Source organism: Neopsephotus bourkii, unplaced genomic scaffold (genome assembly GCF_033783945.1).
Source record: "Neopsephotus bourkii isolate Nb327-2 ecotype Australia unplaced genomic scaffold, CSIRO-AGI_Nbou_v1 NB_1067, whole genome shotgun sequence".
Taxonomy (NCBI): Eukaryota; Metazoa; Chordata; class Aves; order Psittaciformes; family Psittacidae; genus Neopsephotus; species Neopsephotus bourkii.
In genome coordinates this window covers 381274-403944 of record NW_026901555.1, presented here as the reverse complement: position 1 = coordinate 403944, position 22671 = coordinate 381274, and the positions used below count along the sequence as shown (strand labels likewise).

The window sequence follows — 22671 nt, the reverse complement described above, 5'->3', positions numbered from 1 at the left end:
GCTCTTGGAGGCCCTTCTGCAAAGTTTTGGGGTGAAGACAGAAATAGATGGGTGGTGTGTATAGGATTTTCCCACAGCACATCTAGGTCTCTTACTCAGTTAATTTGTTCTTTTTTCATTCTATTACTGAAAAATATATTCTGTAAAAGCTTGTATGAAGGGAAGCTCAAACGCGAGATCTGTCAGCATTGGTTCTGTCTTGAAGATGAACTTCAGTGTTGTGTCATGATTGATTTGCAGTGCATAGTCTGAAAATGTAAATGATTTGTTCTTGAGATAGAACGCCTCTACTGTTTAAGTAGCAGATCCAAGTTTCTATGTGAAAAAAGTTAGTATTATGAATCTACTCAACCAATTTTTATCACTCTAATGGAAAGCAGGTTAAATTGAAGATCACAGAAATACCATAAAGTAACTTAAATCAAGAAAACCATGCTTCTCATCTGCCTTTCTGATTATAATGCTGAATGCATGCTTTCTCCTGGTTGAATTCAGAATGAACATAATGGGATTATCATTAAAGATTGCCATAGTCTGCATCAGACACTGTTGAGAGGTGATCCAGACCCCAGAAGGGTTGTTTTGCTTGGTGGAGAGTTAAATCAACAAAATAAACTTACGGTAACATGTTAAAAATGGGATTGTTCACAGGTTATGTGTTTTACAGGGTTTATTACTGTGCTAGTGGATGAGCAGACAAGAAACTTCCTGTAAGAATCATAGAATCATGGAATGGTTTGGGTTGGAAGGGACCTTAAAGCTCATCCAGTCCCAGCCCCCTGCCATAGGCAGGGACACCTTCCACTAGAGCAGCTTGCTCCAAGTTCCATCCAACCAAGCAGAACTTTGCATGAAAGGCAGACCATGATGGTGCGATGTATTTGGGTGTTTTCCTCTATTGTGAGTTAATATAAAAGGCAGGGAGGAGTTGTTTTATTTTAGGGTTAAGGGTTGTTTTTTTCCTATATGCTAATGTTGTCTTTCAAATTAGTTTAGGAAAAAAAAAGATCCAAAATCTGTGCCTAACAAAATTAAGCTGCTTTTCACTGATTGCAACATTTATGGATGGGTTTTCAAAGATTCATATTTGTTGGAAACAAAGCTGTTGATAAGTATGCTTAGGGGGGAAAGATGGAGGTGGTAGAACTATTTATCTTAATATCCTGCAACACAAAAAGGGGATTTGTGACTCTTGTGCTGTTGATAGCTGCTAATTTGGTAGTTGCTAATAGTGCAAATGCTGTTTTTTCTTTGCCTAACTCTTTTCATACTCGTTAATGAGGAAACAACTACATAGTTCAGACGTGCAAAGCATTTAAATGGAGACCATGCCTTTATCTTTTGAAATTACTTTTATGTTGTTCTTTATAGGCAAAGCTACATCCTCTTCCAACCCTGGCAGCCCAGCGCCAGATTGGTACAAAGATTTTGTCACTGATGCGGATGCTGAAGTGTTGGAACATTCTGGGAAGATGGTGCTTCTCTTTGAAATTCTTCGAATGGCAGAGGAGCTTGGAGACAAAGTGTAAGGCAGTTTTTAATGACCTTATAAACGTGTTACTCTGACATTGGTCTATATTCAGTTTTCATAATGCTGAAGCTTAGTTTTCTGAAGCAAACATGGCATGTTACATTCATTTTTATCAGTGAGTTTTCCCATACATATATGTGTAGTCCACAAAACTCTTCCTCCGTGTCTGGAAAGGCTGTCTGTTTCAAAGGTAGTATGAGAATAAGGAGGGAAGAAAAATAAAGCAATGCAATAATTGAAATAACCTCAGAGGTCAATTTTGTGTTTCCCTGTTTGTTTTCAGCCTAGTGTTTAGCCAGTCCCTAATATCTCTGGATTTGATAGAAGATTTTCTGGAGCTGGCCAACAGAGAGAAAACTGAGAAGCCCATTTATAAAGGTGGGTGTCACACGAGTCTTTCTTCAGTCCAGAGGGAATAGATCTGAAATAATTGTTTTCATCAGAAGTACTGTGTACTCTGTACTATTCCTGAAGTTGGCCAGGATTATTGGTCTCCTCTGCAGGTAGTCTCTGCTGTCCCATTATGGATTCACTTTTGATTTCATTCTCTTATCATCCATGCCTAATATGGCCTAAGCAGATTAAATGCTCATCATTCGAAAGGAGAGAAGGCATTTTGTGATGTTACATGCTGATGCATGGCAAATTCTGATCCTTCCTACTGGGAGAGAGCTAATGAAAGAAAGTCAGACTGCTTTAAAACAGGGTGTAAAACATGCAAAATGTGAATTTAGGCTTCAAGTGTTCTTCAGTAGATTATTTTATGTATTTCAAAAGGAAGCAAAGTATTGCATAAATTATTACCCTAGTGATGCTCAAATGACAAGGAATTTCTCACTAGGGAGCCATGTCCTCTGCATAGGATGTTTTTTCTTTTCACTCTCTGAGATCCTTGCACAGCTCTTGATGTTGCAGTTCATCCTTATGTAAAGTTTCAGTTCCCAGTACATCTTGAATGAAAAATTCCTTTGAATCTGAATTCCTTTCAAATATCTACATGTAAACATGTTGAACAGTTGTGTAAGTGCAGTGTGTCTTGGTGATACCAGCACTATCATTTGGTGAAGATCTCCACTATCGGTCACAGATTTGTTGTTTCTGTCTGTTGCTTCCTTAGCTTCTGAACATTTGTCATCTTCAGATGTTATGAGCTGTCTGTATTCTGTGGAGTTTGTACCTTTAGTGTGATACAGTGTTTTAAGGGGTAGGTTTTTTTTTTTATCTGTGGTTGTTCTTTTGTTAAGCACTTAGACTGTGTATCATAGAAAGATTCACCACACAGAGGCTTTCCTGATACAACTCAACAGTCTCTTTGTCATAACTTCATTATATTGAGCAGTGCTATCTCCTAAAAAATGCTGTTTTGTTATAATAGATGGCATGGTGGGGTTTGTGTTTCTGTACTTTGATGGCTGAGGAAAATGAGAGGTTACACGTGAATTGGGGAAGGGATAAAGTCCTCTATCAGCTGTAATTATATTTTCCCCATCTGGCAAGAAGTATCCATAACTTAGAGGGTAATAAAGAGATTTTTCTGAGTTTCAGTTCCCAAATGATCAGACATTGCCTTTTGAAATGCCCTTTTCAGCATTTACTTCTGAATGCTGTTTGTATGGGAGAGGCTTACTTAGACTAATCATGTAACGTCAAACTACACCGATCAATTTTAAAAGCACAGTTAGTACTATAATGCTTAAAGAGTACATATAGTTACATTTTGAAATGAACTTCGGCTCAAGTTAAGGTATATCTTTGCAAATGTGCATCTACAACTAGAGATAGTGAAAAATAAGAGGAACTACCCCACATAAGCTCAGGCCTTTTCAAATACTTCAATTTAAAATTAATTTTGGAAATTAATTTGATCATAAATTCATATATTGAAATTCCAGTCTGTATAAAACTGCTTTGAGGAGTTTTATTTCATATCAGTTGATCTTTTTGTAAGGAGTAATATCAGAAGAAGAAACGAATAGGGATAAATGCTGGATACTTGTTGCAACCTAATATTGACAGCATCTATCTTAGTCTTTTTTTGAGTCATTTTAGACAACATTGGTTTCGGGTTTGTAGAAGCTATTGAGGGCTTGTGGATGATCATTGTCATCACAAATATTGTTGCTATTATTTTCTGTCATGTTACATGTTTTATATTTATATATATGTCACCTTATGTATATTTATATACAGCTGTGCAGGCTGTATTACATCATTTTCAAGGCATGCCTGTGGCAAGCACCTGTATCCTCCAAAAATGTTCTCTATCTTGAATAACCTAGAGTCTTCTTCCATTGTTTTAAAATGCCAGAGAGAAGTGCATTTTATGTTCCATATTTGTTCTTTTAGTTTGGAGTTGTGTATATCCGGTATTATCAGTCTGGTTATTTATGCAATCAGCATTTTAATCGTTTGACTGTTAAATCTGTAGGTGAAGGCAAATGGTTCAGAAACATTGATTATTATCGCTTAGATGGTTCAACTACAGCTCAGTCAAGAAAGAAATGGGCTGAGGAATTTAATGATGAAACAAATGTGAGGTGAGATCTCTTCTGAGAGATATATGTGTGTGTGTGTATATATATATATAGGCATATATGTATATGCTTAATTTTCTCACTTCTCTCTTGTTCTGTAGTTCTTTGCTATTTGTATTAGTGTAATAACCTCTTAAGGCTAGAGACTAAAAGTCACAATGTTGTCCAGTGCAGAACTTGAATAAACAACAATAGGTTTCTGGTTTCCTGAGATTATTTCCATTTCTGCTGATCAATACTTGTTCAGTATTCCATGCTGTTTTCATTCTTACTTAGCTTTTAAACACTTTGGATCAGAGAGAATCTTTTTTATTACAATTACCTAAAAAGATACAAGGAGCAAGGAAGGTCAGAGCCCTGTGGGGTCTGGCCAGGAGACAGCAGTCACTTGAACAAGTCAGAAGCATATAACTCTCTTAGCTGTCTCCAGAATTGTCTCCCAGCCATCCACTGCTCATACAATATGAGACTTTCAAGTCTGATTTGGATAGGTAAATAGGTACAAATTTGTGCAAGTTTAATGAAGTTAAGGAGTTTCATCTTCCTAGATATATTTAAAAATTAAAATACGTAGCTATGTTGCAGTCATTTATAATGTTAATAATAATAAAAGTTAAATGAAACAAATAATTCAGTGTTAATACTCTTAAATAGTTTGTTCAAAAAAAACAGATACATCAAAGAGACGGTGTCATTCCAGCGTTACCCTGAAAGTTTGCTAGCCAGGAAAAAGCTTCAATAGCATGGGATATGCCTGTTTAAAATTATGCTTTAATTTGATATAACTAATTTTATTAGAGTTTGAAAATGCAAACCCAACATTTTTTTCTTCCCCACCAGTAAGAGCTGGTTTGCAAAAGGCCCTGATCTGCATCTCTGGGAGTGTACATTTTGCTCGAAGTGTTGTCCTTGTAAAATCTGCATCTGTTTTATGCTTAATGCAGTGTTTTAACGAAGTCTTTGAGTTATTCCAGTGTATGAACAACTGCACAGTAACACAGCAACATGGGAACAATAACTGGCTTCCAAAATACTGACATTTTGCAACTTTTCTCTGTTCCAGAGGCCGCTTGTTTATTATATCCACCAAAGCAGGTTCCCTCGGAATTAATCTCGTGGCTGCTAACAGGGTAATCATCTTTGATGCGTCTTGGAACCCATCCTATGACATCCAGAGTATTTTCAGGGTTTACCGCTTTGGGCAGAACAAACCTGTGTTCGTGTACAGGTTTTTGGCTCAGGTAGGTTTCTGACTCCTGTTTTTGTGATACTCTGGTCCTGCAGTCAGATTTGTGAACTGTAACTGCTTGGACCTGGGTTGAAGCCTGTAGCAGTCCACGGTGAAGCAGTCATCTTCTAGCCCTAAGCTGACAGCAGTATATGACCACTGAAAACAGCTCTTCAAGGAAAGATGGGTAAAATAAACTGCAACAGAAATTATTTCCTCTTAAGCCCACACTGGCTTTTTGTGTAACCCAGCTTCTGGAATTCTAGGAGTGATTCACACATCCAGACTCAGAAGAGTCTTCTCAGCTTTTGTCATTTGCACACCACTAAAAAGTCTAAATCACTGTAGAGGATGTGAGCCCCTGACAGTCCAACTGGAATGAAAACACAGGCAGCTAAAGGATTTGTTACAAAGAGGCATCCAGCCACGATTTGAAAACCTGTTTCACCCACTCTTATCACTAATTGAAGATGTGTAATGATTCTGATTTTTTTTAAAGTATAATGCCATTATTTCTGTTAGGAAGTACCTTGTGTCATCCTCGATTTCTCGATTTCTTCAGCTATTACAGAGTCAGCTGCAGACCTTTTCCCAGTACTTAACTCTTGATCAAGTCACTATTTACTTGCCAACTTAAATGGATTACTTTTTGTGACACACTACTGTCAGACATGGGTTTTTCCTTCAGGCTTCAGTCTATTTTTGTACTTGTGCACTTCTGAACCGTTGAGATCCTTTTTAAATTACCATGTTCAGAACAGGCTGTGCTGTTCTCATACTTCTCACAGTCATCATCTTTTTAGGAAAAAAAGAGAAAGTCATTTTCCTTTTTTCATCAAGGATCTAATTTTCTCATACGCAGCTGTGATGAATTAGACTTGACTGCTTCTCTTCCTTCTCCTCTCCACCCCAGTGATACGGTATCTGTTTTCCTTTATACAGGCTGCTCAAAGCAGCAAAATAAGGTACATTCTGAGGAAATTGCCATTTTTTTTGTCATAATCCTACTTTGGGCAATTGAAGCAAAACCAGATCTGTTCAAAACACTAATGAAAAAATACATTTCTCAGTCAGATGACATATGTCTTTGGGTTTTTAGGGAACAATGGAAGACAAGATCTATGATCGTCAGGTAACAAAGCAGTCATTGTCTTTCCGGGTTGTCGACCAGCAGCAAGTGGAACGTCATTTTACTATGAATGAGCTTACAGAGCTGTACACCTTTGAGCCAGATTTGCTAGATGATCCTAATTCAGAAAAGAAAAAGAAGAGAGTTACACCAATGCTGCCAAAAGTAAGTTGATGCATATCACTAGGAATTCCATGCTGCAAAAATAACTTGCGTCTGTTTAAGGACATGGGGTATTTGATCTTTGAAGAAGAGTGCTGTGTTTTCACCTCAGAGCAGTGTTCTTCACTTTGAATGGAGGCGAATAGCAGGAAACACAGTAAAATATGTAATAAATACAACGGATGGTATAACGAGCTGGATAATGAGTTTTCCTTCAGTGCAATTAACTGTGTGAGAAAAAGATCCTCAGTTAAAAGACAGTTTTAAATCGGAACAAACAAATACTATTTCACACAGTTTGAGTGAATAGAAGTTTTACTGCAGGAAGCTGTGGAAACCAAGATTCAGTTAACATCTAAGTGAGTTGGTGCTAAATGAACTTTGAAGTTCACAGTGGTTTGTTTTCAGTGAGGCCTGCCGAACTCTTATTTGTAATGGATGTGGCATGTGTAGTAGTGGTTCATTGTCACTGCTCTGGATAATGAACCACTGTGCAGCAGGGTAGTGGTTCGTTATCCTTTGTGATTCTTCAGGAACTGAGAAATTCCTTAACTGAATTTAAAAGTAAAACCTGTAAGTTTTACAGGCAGGCAGGAGTAAACTTCAGGGAAAATAATAACTGGTTCAGGAACTTCATTACTCTTTTCCAAGTCAGTTTGTATTTAAGATGAGGCCATGCTTTTGTACTTTGTCTAGTTTATATATTCTTGTGGATGTGGTGTGCTAAAGACTAATTCATCATTAAGCTGTTGGGCAATTATCTTTGCTTCTTTTACTGGGTGAATAACTAGTAAAGAGTAACGCATAAATATGTGGTCCATAGTTAAATGGTTAAATTTCTAAGTTACTACTGTGTTTAAGTCGTTACACAGTGTGTGTGGGGAGGGTTTCCAGTTTGTAAATCTATTCATTTCCAAGGAAAAATGTTATGTTTTCCATTCTAGACTGTTTGTAGACGACTGTGATACCATGTAATAGATTGTGGTCAGGCATCACATTGGCGTTCTTAATAGTTAAGCCACTCTCTGAAACAGTCTCTTGGACCACCTACAGCGTCGGTGCAGCTGCTGGGGGGATTTAGGAAGTGTTAGCCCTCTAAGTGTTAGTAGCTGTTGCACATGCATTTTAAAGCCTTGAAAACAAACTTTAATGACTATATCTAAGCCTCTTTTTATTGCAGTGTTTCTCACTGTAAGCAGGAAATTGTAGATAACAGAAAAATTGATTCTGCTTTTTTTACTATGCTGTACATTTTTATTTGGGGAAATTGATCTTTTTTCTTTTCCTTCCTAAAACATCTTCCTTTAGGTTGTAATGAATAGTATTTATTTGATCTTTTTTATGTTCTTAGTTCTTTTATGCCATGTACGTCTGTGATCCATGAACTCCTAGGGGACGCATCACCGTTTGCTCTTACTGCTGCTTATTTTGGAGAAAACAAAAGCAGATTGAAAACCTGTGAAGCAGCTGAGCGTGTTCACTCAAAGCATTGATCAGTCCAATGCAGTAATTCTGTTTTGAGAGTTACTTGTTTTCTTTTACAATAATAAATCAATTAATGATTGAACTATAGTGTAAAAGAGAAAGATTATAAACTCCAAGCTTGTATTATCATTGTTTGAAATATTAGGTTCTATATTAATTCCCTTCCAACCATCAGTGTAAGGTTTGTGTAAGTTAAGGTCAGTGCAAGCTTTTAAGCCAAGTCCCTGGCTGTAAATAGATCAAATCTCTGTACTGGAATTCTCTTTGTTTTTACATGGCTTTAGCAAATAGTATTGGCTGGAATTTTGTCCATTTAAAGATGTGTGTCTTTGTACACACAGTGTACAAATTTCTAATCCCTTTTTTAATTTGTTGGTTGAAAAGACTATAAATCAACTTGTAGATTAATCTTGTTTTAGCAGTTTCTGTATTTATTTGTTGAGAGCAGGGCTTTACATTCCTAATAGTCCCATGGAATATGGGAAGCCAGCCATTAACCCCCAGATATTCTTTCCTTTTCTTTGTCCCCCTGAATTAGTCCTGGTAGTGTAGAATCATGCTGGAGTTGAGAGCTGGAGGTGTGAAGTGGTGGAGGATGTACCTAACTCCCAGCATGGGTTGGCAGGGTAGCTTGTGGCATGCAATGTAGCTGGTGGTTTCATGTGTCATTGGTGTGGTTGTGGTGAAAACCTCTTTAAAATGTTAGGGGGGGAAGTGTTTCTAGGAGTGTTAATAAAAATCAGGTGTCACCATGTCAGGTATTGATTGTGATCTGGGCTTTGGGCAGGGAGTCTGAGGCAGGAGCAGAGTGTGTCCTGCAAGGCCATCAAATACACACGAGTGGTGAGTTACCATGGATGAATCGTGGGTAGTTCAGCCCAGGGGAGATGCCAAGTGAATAATTACATTCAGGGTGACTTCTCTGCTGGTTGGGCATTGACCTGCTTTGCCTGGATGGGCAGTGCTTAGTGCCAAGGTAATAAATGGTCACAAAGGAATTGATACCAGAGAGCTCCATTTCCTTTGGTGCTTATGTTTACTGTTTTGATGACCCTGCCTTTATTGTCCCTATTTTTGGCTGTGTTTGTCTTCCCTGTGCAGTTCAGCTGAGTGGGGTAATTTACTTTCATTTTATCTACAATCAGATTCTTGCTCTGCACACAAAACCTGAGCTAGCCCAGTAGTTGCAGTGACTCCTTCTTGGATTCCTGTCATCTGTTTAATTGAATTCTGGCTCATACCCTATTTATAATATTGTAAGTTTAACTTCTGTTTCCTATTCTGTCTTTTTCTGATCTATCCAACTCCCTAAAATCCTACATAAATAATCAAAAGCAAGTATCAGCTGTAGGAAATAGTGCAGTGGATGTTATTCTTAAGGTTAATGATCCAAAAAGTTGACTAATCCTTATTTCAGTGTAATTTTAGCAGAGATGCATGATTTACCTTTATAAAACTTTTTAACAATTAAATGAATTTAACACACTCACAGAAATAGTCTACTAAAAAGACTGTTGATATGCTTATGAAAACATTTTATTGTAACAGGTTAATTTTACAGCATTTGGGGATTAAAGTTTTCTTTTCATGATGGTGCATGATATTCTGGTGCATTGTTCACGGTAAGTTCAGCACACCCAACCTGATCTCTGCAGCTCTAGGCTGGAAACAAAGGCCACTCCAGCTTTACCTGTATTACTCTTCCATCACTGAGCTGTCTATCCCTTGCTTACAAAGACTGAGCTCTTCCTATGTAATTACCAGCAAAGCAAAATAGGCATTTGGGCTAAAAGAAGGCTTTAGTTTTGCCTTTTACAGGTTTTGTGTGTAATTGTCTCTCTTTGTCTTCAGGCTTCTTTTTACATCTTCAAAGCATAGTCTGTTGAACAGTGTTATCATGGGGTAATTTTACTGTTGTGCAGACAGTAAAGTAAGGGATTACCTTTGTAATCCTTAGCATTGGTCTGAAATGCACAGTAAAAAGACATAAATATACTTAAAGCGTAGATGTGCACTAATGGTGGAGATAGAGCTAGGCTCTGAACAGGTATTCTCAAATACCTGTTCTTTCAGACGTTTTGAATGCACCCTAACCCTTGGAACATGGGTGCAAAGCTGTTTGAAAACAGCGTTTTAGGAAGAGGAAAGATGTTGAATGTTCCATGTAGAAGTCAATGGCAGATGGGCAGTGTGCAGTTTTCGTGGAAGCTCATCACCAGTTTTAATTTCAGCAGTAGTTTTCTGCCCTTTGTGGTCCAAACAAGACCTTCAGGTTGCCAGTGAGTGCTGAGGAACCAGTGTGTGTGGTTCTCAGGGGAAATGCTTCTTGCCCTAACAACCATAACTTCATAGTGCCATTTCTCTGCCCTTACCCTCTGAAACACCCTTAAATAGTGTGAATATTTGGTTTTAACAAAGTCTTTGTATTAAGAATGTTGCTCACATGAATTATTAGGTTGGTCCTAACTTCCACTGCTTGAGTTCATTCATCTGCAGTCCTTGCAAAGTTGAAGTCCTTGCAAAGAGTTCATTCATCTGCTTTAGAAATTCAGTCCAAGAAAGGTGAACGGGTGTCTTAAATCTGAGTAACCAGGCAAATTTGCTGTATTTAAGTCTAGAAATAATTAGTGTACATGGGCCATGAGCTTTATGCAGCTGTAGTGACTCATTATCTAACACAGACCACTGGTATAAGCAGTTTTTGTTATTATTTCTGTAGAGTAGCAATTCAAAGGAAAAGATGGTGAAGTGAGAAAATTATGTTTATTGTGATTGTATTTTGGGTGCTACATTTTACTTTGCTCTGAATTTAACAGTGGACCTGGTGCCTTTTTTTAATCAGTCTGATTTATGACTGGGCTATTGCTTTGTTGGTTTGGTTTGGTTTAAATTCTTAACTTAGGCTCTCACAGCCTCTTAACACTCAGCTCCCAAATGATTGTGTGCTGGGGGAGCCTTGGCTGGTGGGAGCTAACACGAAGAAGGGTTTTCATCACAAGCACTGATAGCTGGACTCAGTGATCAATGCAGTCCTTGTGGCTTACCTTGGCCAGTGCACTGCATGTTTCAGACCAGTGTGGGTGAGGTAGGAGCTGGGCAATGACAAAATGGGGCACTGCCTGTCCCTCGAAGCTGGCGCTTTGCATGCTCTGTTCCTTGCTTATTCTTCCCCACATCAGCGTGTTCAGTGGATTGGAGTCACAGTCACATTTTTATGTGGAATGAAAACTTGGCTTGCTTGAGGTCATGTAATGCAGATGGGAAAAGCAGATTAAAATAATAGTTGGGATTCAGTTGGATATAGGATATCATTACTTTATACTACCTCAGGACATAGCCAGGGCATGTGTTTTACTGTAGTTCCATACTGGGGGATAACTCTGAATTTGGAAGGCTGTTGATCTCAATCAGAATAATTTGCTGCTTATTTAAATTCATTTTTATTTTTAACCCTGATATTAAGTGTTCAATTGGTTGAGGAAAAACTTGTTTATGAATTACAGCAGAGCTCATAGTCCTTCATGGAAGATTTCCTTTCTGATCCATTTGTCTCTCCATAGCATGTTCTTTCCATCAGGATTTTAAAAAGACAAACCTTATTTTAAAATTCAGAGCCTTTTTTTTTTTTTCAGTATCTCTTCATATTTTCATTCATCACCAGGATTCCATCTGGATAAACCAGTTGATAACCATTGTTCTACCAACAGGCTAAAAAAAGGAAGGGAATACTTATTCTGGTGGGTTTTTTTTTTTGTGTGTATAATGTAGAATTTATTGGTTTTATCATTGTAAAATTAAACTCAATGGCAGCACCTTCCACATCCCAGTTTTCAAGCTCCATCATTAAAGTTAATGCAAAATAAAGTTTAGACAAAGCAAAGCAAACACACAGTTGGATGTAATGTAAACCAAATTTTGAAGGCTGTGCTGGCTGAGTGAGTGTGGATTATATATCAGTATTGTTTTCAATAGTAGTGTTACCATGGAAGTTAATGTATATGCATGTCCGGGAGCGCTCACATGCTGATGTACAGCTATGGTATGCTGAGAGCACTTCTGTTAGCTTGCTTGACTTCTTCACCTACTTCCTCTAAATGTTTTTGTCATATCCTCTTGCTGCATCCCTTTTCTTGCTCTGCCTTCTCTCCCACCACCCCAAAACCATTATTTGTCCTTGTGCCATTAGTCCTGCAGTTACTGCATTGAATATTGTGTTGAGGAGCTAGTGATGAAAGCATTGAAAGCATTGATTCAGATTTAGTGAGACCAGATAGAAGGATGAAACAAAGACATAATGGGTTAACATAATGGAGTTTTCAACACATGCAGAAAGCAAACGTCTGTAGCTGTTGTGACAAAACCGCTGGTCAGGACTAGCGCATGCAGTTCCCAGTGTTGCAAAAATCTGTTTGCTTGTGGGTACAAGCCATTCTTTCCAATCACTGCTCTATCTAGATCATAAAATATCAAGGTAGGACAGTTTATATTCCTGTTTGTACAAACGCCTTGCAGAATAAAGGCACCATGTGGAGTGGGTCTGTACGTGTTCGTGTACTGCAAAAAGTGTATTCACTGGAATTCATTTCAGGGGTGGCCCAAAAGTTCAGTGAGGTAATGTTTTTGTCTTATGAACCTTTGTCTGAGTGCTGGGGTGCATTGGAGCTTTCTGATTTCTGCAAGCTCATCAGTGGTACGAGTGCATTTAAAAATTAACCATGTCCAGTAATGATCTCCAAAATGGGCATCCTGCAGTGCAGTATGAGTGGGGTTTAGTAGTCTTGTAGAGCATGTGTTCCTTCATCCTCGCAGCATTACCTTTATTTTGACACAGAGGGCCTGTAGGGATGCTGGGGAGGGGCTCTTTATTAGTGATTGTAGTGATAGGACAAGGGGTAATGGGTTCAAACTTAAACAGGGGAAGTTTAGATTGGATATAAGGAGGAAATTCTTTCCTGTTAGGGTGGTGAGGCACTGGAATGGGCTGCCCAAGGAGGTTGCGAATGCTCCATCCCTGGCAGTGCTCAAGACCAGGTTGGACAAAGCCTTGGGAGATAAGGTTTAGTGTGAGGTGTCCCTGCCCATGGCAGGGGGGCTGGAACTTGATGATCTTAAGGTCCTTTCCAACCCTAACTGTTCTGTGATTCTATGATTCTAACAATGAGGCATCGCCTTTGGGAATATTTTGTAGAGACTGAACTGTTGACTCGGTGAGAATGAGTTTTGCAAACCCATTACTACCTACTTGGAAACACCAGCTTTCCACATTCATTTTCTCTGTTTTTCTATCGGTTTTTCATTGAGACCATGATCTATGGTCATGTGGCATCTGCAGTCCAGAACAAGGGCAGTAGCAACTTATAGAATAGTTAGGGTTGGAAAGGACCTTAAGATCATTAAGTTCCTACTTACTGTTGTGGTTAGCGTCTAGTTTTGTTTCATTTAGGGAATGTTCAACATGGTGGTAACTCTGCATTCAAAAAACACTAAGAGTATTTATGTATCATTTTTTGTATTAGGAAACTTAGACTGAATGCTGAGCTATACTGGATATAGATACAGATATGTATGTGTGTGTATACATGTGTATATATAAGTACAGATACATGTATATAAAATGTTACTATGCTTGTGGACAAAACCTTCACAATAGTTTGCCATTATAAAGGACATCGTAAATATCTTTGTTAACCATAAAAGCAGTTAAGTGTTAGGGGTATTGTGGATTATAGAGGTCTAAATTGCAACCTGCTGATCAAATCCAGTTTATAGCAGTGATTTGACCTTTCTTAGCCCAGATGGGTAAGGGACTGTTTATCTTGACATGTATCTTCTGTTGAATGCTGATGGACAGTTGATTGACCAAAGTACTACTTAGCTTTTTAAATCCAGTAGAGGTGTTCTTTCTATATGGTAAATGCAGATTATTGATAGGTCCTCTCAGGTATCCAGCCTAAGCAAAGGAAAAATCATTGAGCACATTCCATTCTTTTTAGGTTCTTAAAGTACATTTATTGTTGTGGAATCCAAGTGCATTCCTGTGGTTCATTAAGCGATTGGACTGTCATCTCTGTAACAGATTGTTAATCCATTACCCTCCCTCTGAGCAAAATTGTACTTTTAAGTGATTTTGAAATTCTGTTTCTCTGTGGTCTGAGCTGCTCTTTGTGAAGCGGGATCGGAGCAGTAAGTTGGGAATGCACAAGGAATAGAGTAGAGCTCTTGAGTGACTTCTCATTTTGTTGCCTCTTCATTTGAACAGGATACAATTCTGGCCGAATTGCTTCAAATCCATAAAGAGTATATAGTTGGATATCACGAACATGATTCACTCCTGGACCATAAGGAGGAAGAGGAACTCACTGAAGAAGAAAGGAAGGCAGCATGGGCAGAATATGAAGCAGAAAAGAAGGTAAAACTAATCAGGTTTACAACATGAGAAAAGGCTTGTGCTATTTTTTTCTTCCCTGTTATTCCTGGTGTCTTGTTTATTTGATATTTAAGCAGGTGGCAGAATGAATAAAATGATAAATTGGCTACAGGTTTGGGATTTTTTACTCTAAAAGGAATATGATAACTTGGTGTAACTGGAGTCTAACGGAAAATTCCTGGAAAGGCCAAGTTTGGTATGCAGATCTGAGCAGTCATCTGAAGGTACAAAAAGTCAAAGTATAAATTGCCAATGACCATCATGAGTGAACAAATGACAAATGAAATGGAGTATTGGAAAAAGGTTTTGTGAGGGAGAAGAAATAGGAAGATACATAATACCATAAGCACTAAAATTGCCCTGTGAGAAATCCATGTGGGAGATGAGCTTTATATTTATAATTTATTTATAAATTGTGCATTTCACTTCATCAAAATCTGATTAAAGTCAGGTCAAACTCAACATTAAGTAGTGGGTTTGCAGTATAAAAATGAATCTTAATTTAAGATACACTGATAAGCCTTGGTCATTTTCTTTTCTTGGTGTGCCAAATAACTGAGCTAAATTCCAGTATTAGTTAAGTCTGGAACTTCGGTTCTTCTTTGATTAAAATGTCCTTTTGAGTTGAGGTTTGGAAAGGATCTTCAATATATTGAGGTTGGCCTTCATGGGCAGTGTGCAGGGCTTGTAGCCTTCCATAAGGGCTGGTTTGTCTGTGCATGGTATCTCATGGATCATTATAGAAGGCCATGAATTAGCGGAGTTATTCTAATGTAATTGCATTTTGTGTCTTTAAGGGCTTGACCATGCGTTTCAACATGCCAGCTGGGACCAATATGCTTCCCACAAACTTCAACTCTCAAACTCCATATATTCCTTTCAATTTGGGTGCTCTGTCAGCCATGAGTAATCAGCAGCTGGAGGTAGGTACCAATGCAAGTAGTGTAACGTCTGTGTTGCTCCAAGCATACATGTTTTCTTTCTGTCATCAATAATGGATAATGTCATTCTTGAACGTCTTGATATTTACATTATTGTATCCTATTTCTAAAAGGGCTTTTTTTGTGCATGGCTATATTGAAGTCTAACTTGTAGGCACATAAACGTATACCTGTGTAGTAGTACCTCAGGATTCTGGAAGGTTAACTGCATGCTTTGTAGACATTAATTACCATATGTAGCTTTCTCCCTCCATCTGCCTTCTGCCCAGGAAGGAATGGGAAAGAACCCATAATCCCTGTACTGAGTAGAAGTGATTAAAATAGTGTGGAACAGGTGGTTTAAAAGCTGCCAAAGAGTGAACCTTTTGCTATTTTGTTTCTTGAAACAGCTGCATTAGTTCCTGAGTCGGTTTTGAGTGGGCCATCATAACTCATCAGAGAGTAGAGAGCATGCTTGTTTCTGTCTTTGGTTGCTCATTAATAGCAATTAATTCATTTAATGCTTGGGATTTTTTACTTCTCAAAAAGATCTGTATGTGCTACAAATTGAGGTAATGCATCATTTACATGCAGGATAAAAATGGCAGTTTTCCACAGAGGTTTTAGCAGTATTTTTGGGGTGGCATGGTTTAGTATGAGGTGTCCCTGCCCATGGCAGGGGGGTTGGAACTGGATGATCCTAAGGTCCTTTCCAACCCTAACTATGCTATGTTTCTATGCTCTGTTCCTCAGTCATCTCAGGTCCTGGTCTACCTTCTTAGCTGAAGTAGTTGAGGGTGTTCCTTCCTAATAAGATGCCATGCTATAAACTGCAGAATGTTGTTGGCAGTTCTTATCAGAGTAGGTCTTGCAGTACCTACTAGAGTCTGGGGCGAGCCTGTGCTAAAGGATTGAAAAAGTGTGTAGACCAGGGAAACCTGAGCAGTAATACACAATATATGCCAGCATTATGCTAAAACAGATAATTTAACATAATATGTAATGTTTTGAGCACACAGAATGAGTTGAAAGTGTGACAGCATCAAAGCCAGTACTACAGAAAATTTGCCTGGGTAGAAATGGCATGCTCCTTTTATGATCTGGAAACCTTTGGGTACGAGAAGAGCTTTTTACCAATACTGCCCACTGAATAAGGTGGCAGATTTATTCATGCTGTTCAGTTACTCTGTGCTGAAATTCACTTGTGTGGAAGCTGAGACTCACTGACTTGTGCAGACGGGGAGGGAAAAGTAATTAAAGTCTAGGTACAAAAGGTAAAAATTATTAAAACTTACAGAAGGATGACAAATGTGTTCTTTGTACCTGTGCTTTATAATTAATTTGTGGTGTTTCCTCAGGACCTTATTAATCAAGGAAGAGAGAAAGTTGTGGAAGCAACCAACAGTGTAACTGCAGCAAGAATTCAGCCCCTTGAAGACATCATTTCAACCATAGTGAGTGAAATGGATAACTGTTGGTTTAGATCAGGACATGGGAAAAATGTTAAATAGTGTCAGAGAAAGAAACAACTATTGTATGTAGTCATTCAGCTAATTAATTTCATTATTAATTAATATAGTTTCCAGGTTGTATTGACCTTTATCCCTGCAGCTTGTAGTAACCCTCGATGGTATCTAGATGACATAGAGCTTTAGAGGACTGGCAGCTTAGAACCATAATTATTTGCCACACTCTGAAAATGCTGGTTTTCTACAAATAAGAATAATACTTATGCATAAATAAGATGCATTTCCTATAGCTTGTTCTTATCTATCAAGGTCTGCCATATTTCTCACTGGCTTCTGATAATCAAGAGGTGTATTACCTTACTTAGCAACTAGAAGAACTAGTAACTCATAGTTCTGATTCTGGTGAAGTATAACTTTGCATTTATTGGAAACTGGGATGTGTTTTAACTCCTGATGCAACTCTGAACATAATGCAAGACCTCAGTTACCATTACGCTGCTGTTAAAATGAGTAGTGCCCATAAGGTTTTTGTTTTTTCTCCTTTTCAGTGGAAAGAAAATGTAACCCTCACGGAGAGCCAAGTACAGGCCCTGGCACTAAGCAGACAGGCAAGCCAGGAGCTTGATGTCAAGCGCCGAGAAGCCATCTATAACGACGTCCTTACTAAACAACAAATGGTAAAGTATCTCATACCTATTTGACCAACTGCCCATGTGTGGACTGGGATGTTGAGTATGGACTGTGCATGTGTGTGCTCATAAAATCAGAGTATGTGTTTAGCTAGATAAATACGTACTTGCAGAACGTGTGTTTCAGTGGGCCAGGTATTTGCTGGCATTGTGACGTGGGGAAATGCTGGCTTCTGCAGTGTGTTGGATTGCATTGCTCAGCCTGGTCAAAGGAGAATCCATGAGAAGTTCATTAAAAGAAATACCAGATTTTTCTGTTGGAGTAGTTTGCTTGAAGGTCGTGAGGCTTAAAGAGAAACCTGATTCCCAGAGAGAGCTCAGAAACCAACGTCATGAAACACAAATCTCAAACAGTATTGGTAATGTGTTTTCATCTTAGAATTATTCTGCAGAATCTGAAAGATGCTCATGTGATGTCAATGGGAAGACCTTTTTCTTAGGCAAACATTTAGTGACAGTCTGCACGCAGCACTTTGGAAGGGAAGATGAATGGTATCTGACAAATAATGTTGTAACTTATACCTGGGAATAATTTCACAGTATGGTGCGTGTTGCCATAGCAACTTACCTAAATGCTGCAAGCAATACAATAGTCAAGTCATTAAGAGAACTTAGCCTTAAATGGTGTTACTAAATGGTTTCTACAGTAATCAACTTGTGAATACCATCACGTTAGTGATGGTGATAACAATGGTGCTTTTTTCTTCAGCCACCCTATCCCTAACTAATTGATTTTAACTCTGAACCTGATACTTGCAGCACTGAGGCAGGCACTTACAACAGCTCTGCTTTTCCCTTCACAGTTGATCGGTTGCGTTCAGAGGATACTTATGAACAGAAGACTACAGCAGCAGTACAATCAGCAGCAGCAGCAGCAGATGTCGTACCAGCAAGCAGCAATGAGTCACCTCATGATGCCAAAGCCTCCAAATTTAATCATGAATCCTTCCAACTACCAACAGATAGATATGAGAGGAATGTATCAGTCAGTGTCTGGTGGTATGCAGCCACCACCATTACAACGAGCACCACCCCCAATGAGAGGCAAAAATCCAGGGCCTTCCCAAGGGAAATCAATGTGATTTTGCACTAAAAGCCTAAAGGATTGTTAAAATCAGAGAAAGAACTTTTATTTTTTTAGGAATCAATGGCTTAACAGAACTCAACTGTAAAAAAGGTAAAAAATAGTTTGGTTGGTCCCCTTTAATGCCATGTTCCATATTAGTGTTTCAGCTTTGTTTAACTAGGACATAATGTTTTCCCTGTTGTCAGTGATGTTGCCTAGAATCTTCTTACATATGTTGAGTACAGGAGATAACAAGTTGTTTTCAGTGAAAACAAGTCCTCCCGTAACAGTAGCATCTCCACAGGTTTCCTGTCTAAACTCCTATGCTTGCTTTTAGTGGCTGTGAAGCTGTCATCAGATTTGAGAAGCTTAGGAAGGACTGCAGGTCTGTATGTTTCAGTATATACCATATGTGAATTGTAAACAGCTGAGTTCTTGATTAGAGTTGATTCCTCAAATTATGGAATACTTTTCTGCTTACCCATTTCTTTATATTAATGGGAATATTACAAGATAAATAGTCTAGTTCCCTTTTGACTGAGGTCTGGACTCGTACTCTGTCATCTATGCTGAATGAAACAACTAAAAATGCTCTTTGGAACAGAATTGAGTGCAATATTCTTAAATACTACTACTCTGAAACTTTTGAGTCGTGCAGTTACATCGAAACTGTGTACACAGCCTTAACTCTAGTGACTTGGGGAAGGCCATTGCTCTTCCCCAGTCTTCTGCCATTTTTTATTTTCAGTTCTGTGTGATGGAATAACCAGTGATGATCTTAGTTGGAGATGTTCTTCCTTCACATGCGAATTCACTCTACGTGGAGTCCAGTACGAAGCACATTTCTGTTAACTCCTTAATGCTGGTGCTACTGTCTTTTCCCATTGCCGGCAGTGGGAGACAGGCCAAGACAATTAAATTCCTGGTATTTTGGGGGTTAAAAATAAGGACAGTGGCCAGGGTCAAACCCTGTTGTATAAAACAACTTTAAAATGGCAGAACCATTGCTGATACAAAATTGATGCAAAGAAAAGTGCTATTGTAACTACCAGAGCTGCCAGAACAGCAAAATACCTTTTTCCTCTATTAGGTTAGAGTTTTGGTTATGCACTCCTCCCCATCCCCTTCCGTTTTGTGTGAAAACATGATTAATACACAAATAGCTTGATTTTGTTTTGGTTCTTTTTGTGTAGACCATGGATACATTTCTGGTTTGTTATGTATCATTAGCACTCCCTTTACCCACTCTTTTTGGTTCTTGTGAAGACCTACAAATAGGCTTTTTCTTTGCATATAGTTTGGTTGATTCTTTGCCTCCCCCAAAAAAAAAGAGTTTGTAAATCTGGGGATAAAAGTAAGTGATAGGAACATTGAGGCAATGGTGTATCGACTACAGAGAGCTCTGGAGGAACAAGCGGATGGAGGCCTTGGCTCCAGACGTTGCTGGGCTCTTCTGACTTGCTGACGTGAACTGAAAAGTGTTCTGGTTTCTGGGAAGTTTCTTGCAGGAGTTTGAGTTCTTGCCCTGAATGGACAAGTGGGTTTTTGCATCTAAATATGCAGATCTTACACAAGAATTCAGTTTGCGATTGAAACTTGGTTTGCGATCTGAACAGCTTGTTTGACCTGTTGCAAAGCCAGCTAACAAGTTGCTGTCTTGGACTCTTATTACAAGATACCACAAGAGAACCTCAGTATGTTTGAGTGCTTTGCCAGTTCTGCAGTTCCATGGGGGGGGGGGGAGGGGGGCAAAAAAGAGATGTGTTCACATGAGAAGAAACAAGACGTGAGACTTTTGAGACAAACATTTGAAGGCAAATGTACTCTGGGCAACTCTCACTGATACTCCTACGTGTCGTGAGCTAGAGAAACCCTTTCTACCAAACCTGGGAATGTTCAGTGGAGTTTTACAGTAACTCAAAGACTTAAATGTGGAAGTTTTAGGCAACATTTAAAGGCACATTTTTTTTCATTCTGGACACAGCTATGGATAACAGAAGACTAACCACCTAAGAAGAAATCAGAGATAAGCATTGAAATAACCCTTGGACCACTTTGCATACATGTTTCTCACTTGACATTTTAGCTGCATAACAATGTGCTTTGAGTATAACATCAAGCTTTAACAAATATTTAAAGACAGAACGTACATCAATAAGATAATAAAAGGCTCATTTTTGTATTTGTTTTTGATGTTTTAACTAGATGAAATGGCTTAAGATGACGAATAAAAATGTTGCTTGTAATACAGTTTTGCCTGCTAAATTCTCCACATTTTGTAACCTGTTTATTCCTTTGGATGTAAAGCGTTTTTGCTTAGTATTGTGATATTGTATATGTTTTGTCCCAGTTGTATAGTAATGTTTCAGTCCATCAACCAGCTTTGGCTGCTGAAATCATACAGCTGTGAAGACTTGCCTTTGTTTCTATTAGATGGCTTTTCAGTTCTGTATTAAATATCTTAAGTACTATAGAAAAGGTGTCCCCTCTTCCTCTAAGGCTGTTTTGTAATATATATAAGGACTGGAAATGTGTTTTTAAAGAGAAGAAGCATTCAAGTATGACGATATACTATCTGTGTTTTCACCATTCAAAGTGCTGTTTAGTAGTTGAAACTGAAACTATTTAATATCTCATTTAATAAAGTGACCAAAATACATCAACGTGCCTTGTGCTACATTCACAATGCAGGGTTAACGCCGCAGGGAAACGGGCCGAGAGCGAACGTGGCTTTTGAGAACCGCTCCGCGAGTTGAAGCTCTGAGTTTTGCTGCAGTGAGAGGTACCCGTTACTGGATGTAGCCATTAATGTCATTGAGGGGAAGTGGTTGTGGTCCCAGTTTTCTAATTACATTAATTAGTAACAGCTTCTGCAGCCAGTCTGTCTGCTAAAAACAGAGTGAGTTATCACCCAGCCATGATGCAGCATTGTGTGTGAGCTGATGTTCTGCTTGGTCCAATTAGAAGAACCTAATTACGTATTTTATCCTTATAATTGTACTTCTCCCTTTCTTAGTTATTAAATCCCACCCACTGGGTAAGAAATAACCCTCCCTATGCAAAAACCAGTGTGAGAGTTGTGTTTTGAATATGCCCCTATACTTGTTCCCTGTACCTGAAGTTCTCTGGTAGCTCCTGGCCAGGGCTGCAGCCCCATCGCTGCCCCGGATGCATCTGCTGGGGAGGTACAGCTGGATGTGCTGGGAGCTGAGAAAGGACAGATGCCGTGGCAATCATGTCTGGTATGAAAACACTCATATTGTGCTGTAAGGGGCAGCCTGGGCAACGTGGTTTTAAATGTCCCTGTAGCTTTAATTTGGTTACAACCTCATACAAAGCAGGGCTGCAAGGGGCTCCAGCGCTGAGCTTACCGTGTGGGGTCTTTTGTCTTTACCTCAAAAGCAAAACCACCCTGAGCAGAGTAAATAGAAGTTAAATTCATCAGGTCAAGCAAAAAGACGGTTGGAGTTCGATAAATTGTCGCCATGTATGCAGAGACAGATGTCCTGAATGCGCCCAGCTCGAGATGTTTGCCAGTGTTGCCATGAAGCGCTCAGGGTCTTGAACTTCCCATTCCTGCTGAGGTGGGGACATAGCCCCATGTGCGCCCTCTGCGCTGGGGAGTCCACCCTGGAGATGTGTCCCAGCACAGAGCAGCAGTAGGACACCACCCAGGTGAGTCTGTGGGAGAGCTGTGCTGCCCTGAGGTGCAGGCGGGTGGTTTTCATCCAGGCACAGCTCCTGTAACTGTTGTGCCTGGTGACAAGGGCCTGGAGGTGACCAGAGGAGGGTGATGCTGCCCTGGAGAAGGACAGGAATGTGAGCACAAGGGAAGTGCTCACCTCTCACATCTGTGCTCAGCTGCTTTCTCCATCACGTACTCCAGAGAAGGTGACTCCCTGGTGCCTCTGTTCCTTCCCCCTCCGTGTAGGAACGAGCCTTGAGCCACATGTCCCACCCAGGATAGCTCTGCAGTGTCCCCATAGGGACATCCCTGAGGCCACATGTGCATTGCCCCTTGTAGGTCTGTC

General features: G+C 39.3%; 1 protein-coding gene across 8 annotated transcripts in view; it reads left to right on the top strand.

The window, feature by feature from the left end:
* ATRX (ATRX chromatin remodeler) overlaps positions 1–21299 on the top strand; it is an 81524-nt gene extending 60225 nt beyond the window's left edge. For all 8 annotated transcript variants that reach the window (XM_061361851.1, XM_061361848.1, XM_061361846.1 and 5 more), the window contains 10 exons: positions 1372–1525; positions 1815–1909; positions 3960–4068; positions 5129–5306; positions 6393–6587; positions 14329–14478; positions 15294–15419; positions 16775–16870; positions 17434–17562; positions 18378–21299. In XM_061361851.1, coding sequence (XP_061217835.1) covers positions 1372–1525; positions 1815–1909; positions 3960–4068; positions 5129–5306; positions 6393–6587; positions 14329–14478; positions 15294–15419; positions 16775–16870; positions 17434–17562; positions 18378–18656 — 1511 coding nt within the window. In that variant the 3' untranslated portion in view covers positions 18657–21299. The remainder of the gene's footprint in view (positions 1–1371; positions 1526–1814; positions 1910–3959; positions 4069–5128; positions 5307–6392; positions 6588–14328; positions 14479–15293; positions 15420–16774; positions 16871–17433; positions 17563–18377) is intronic.
* Positions 21300–22671: the final 1372 nt, after the last annotated feature.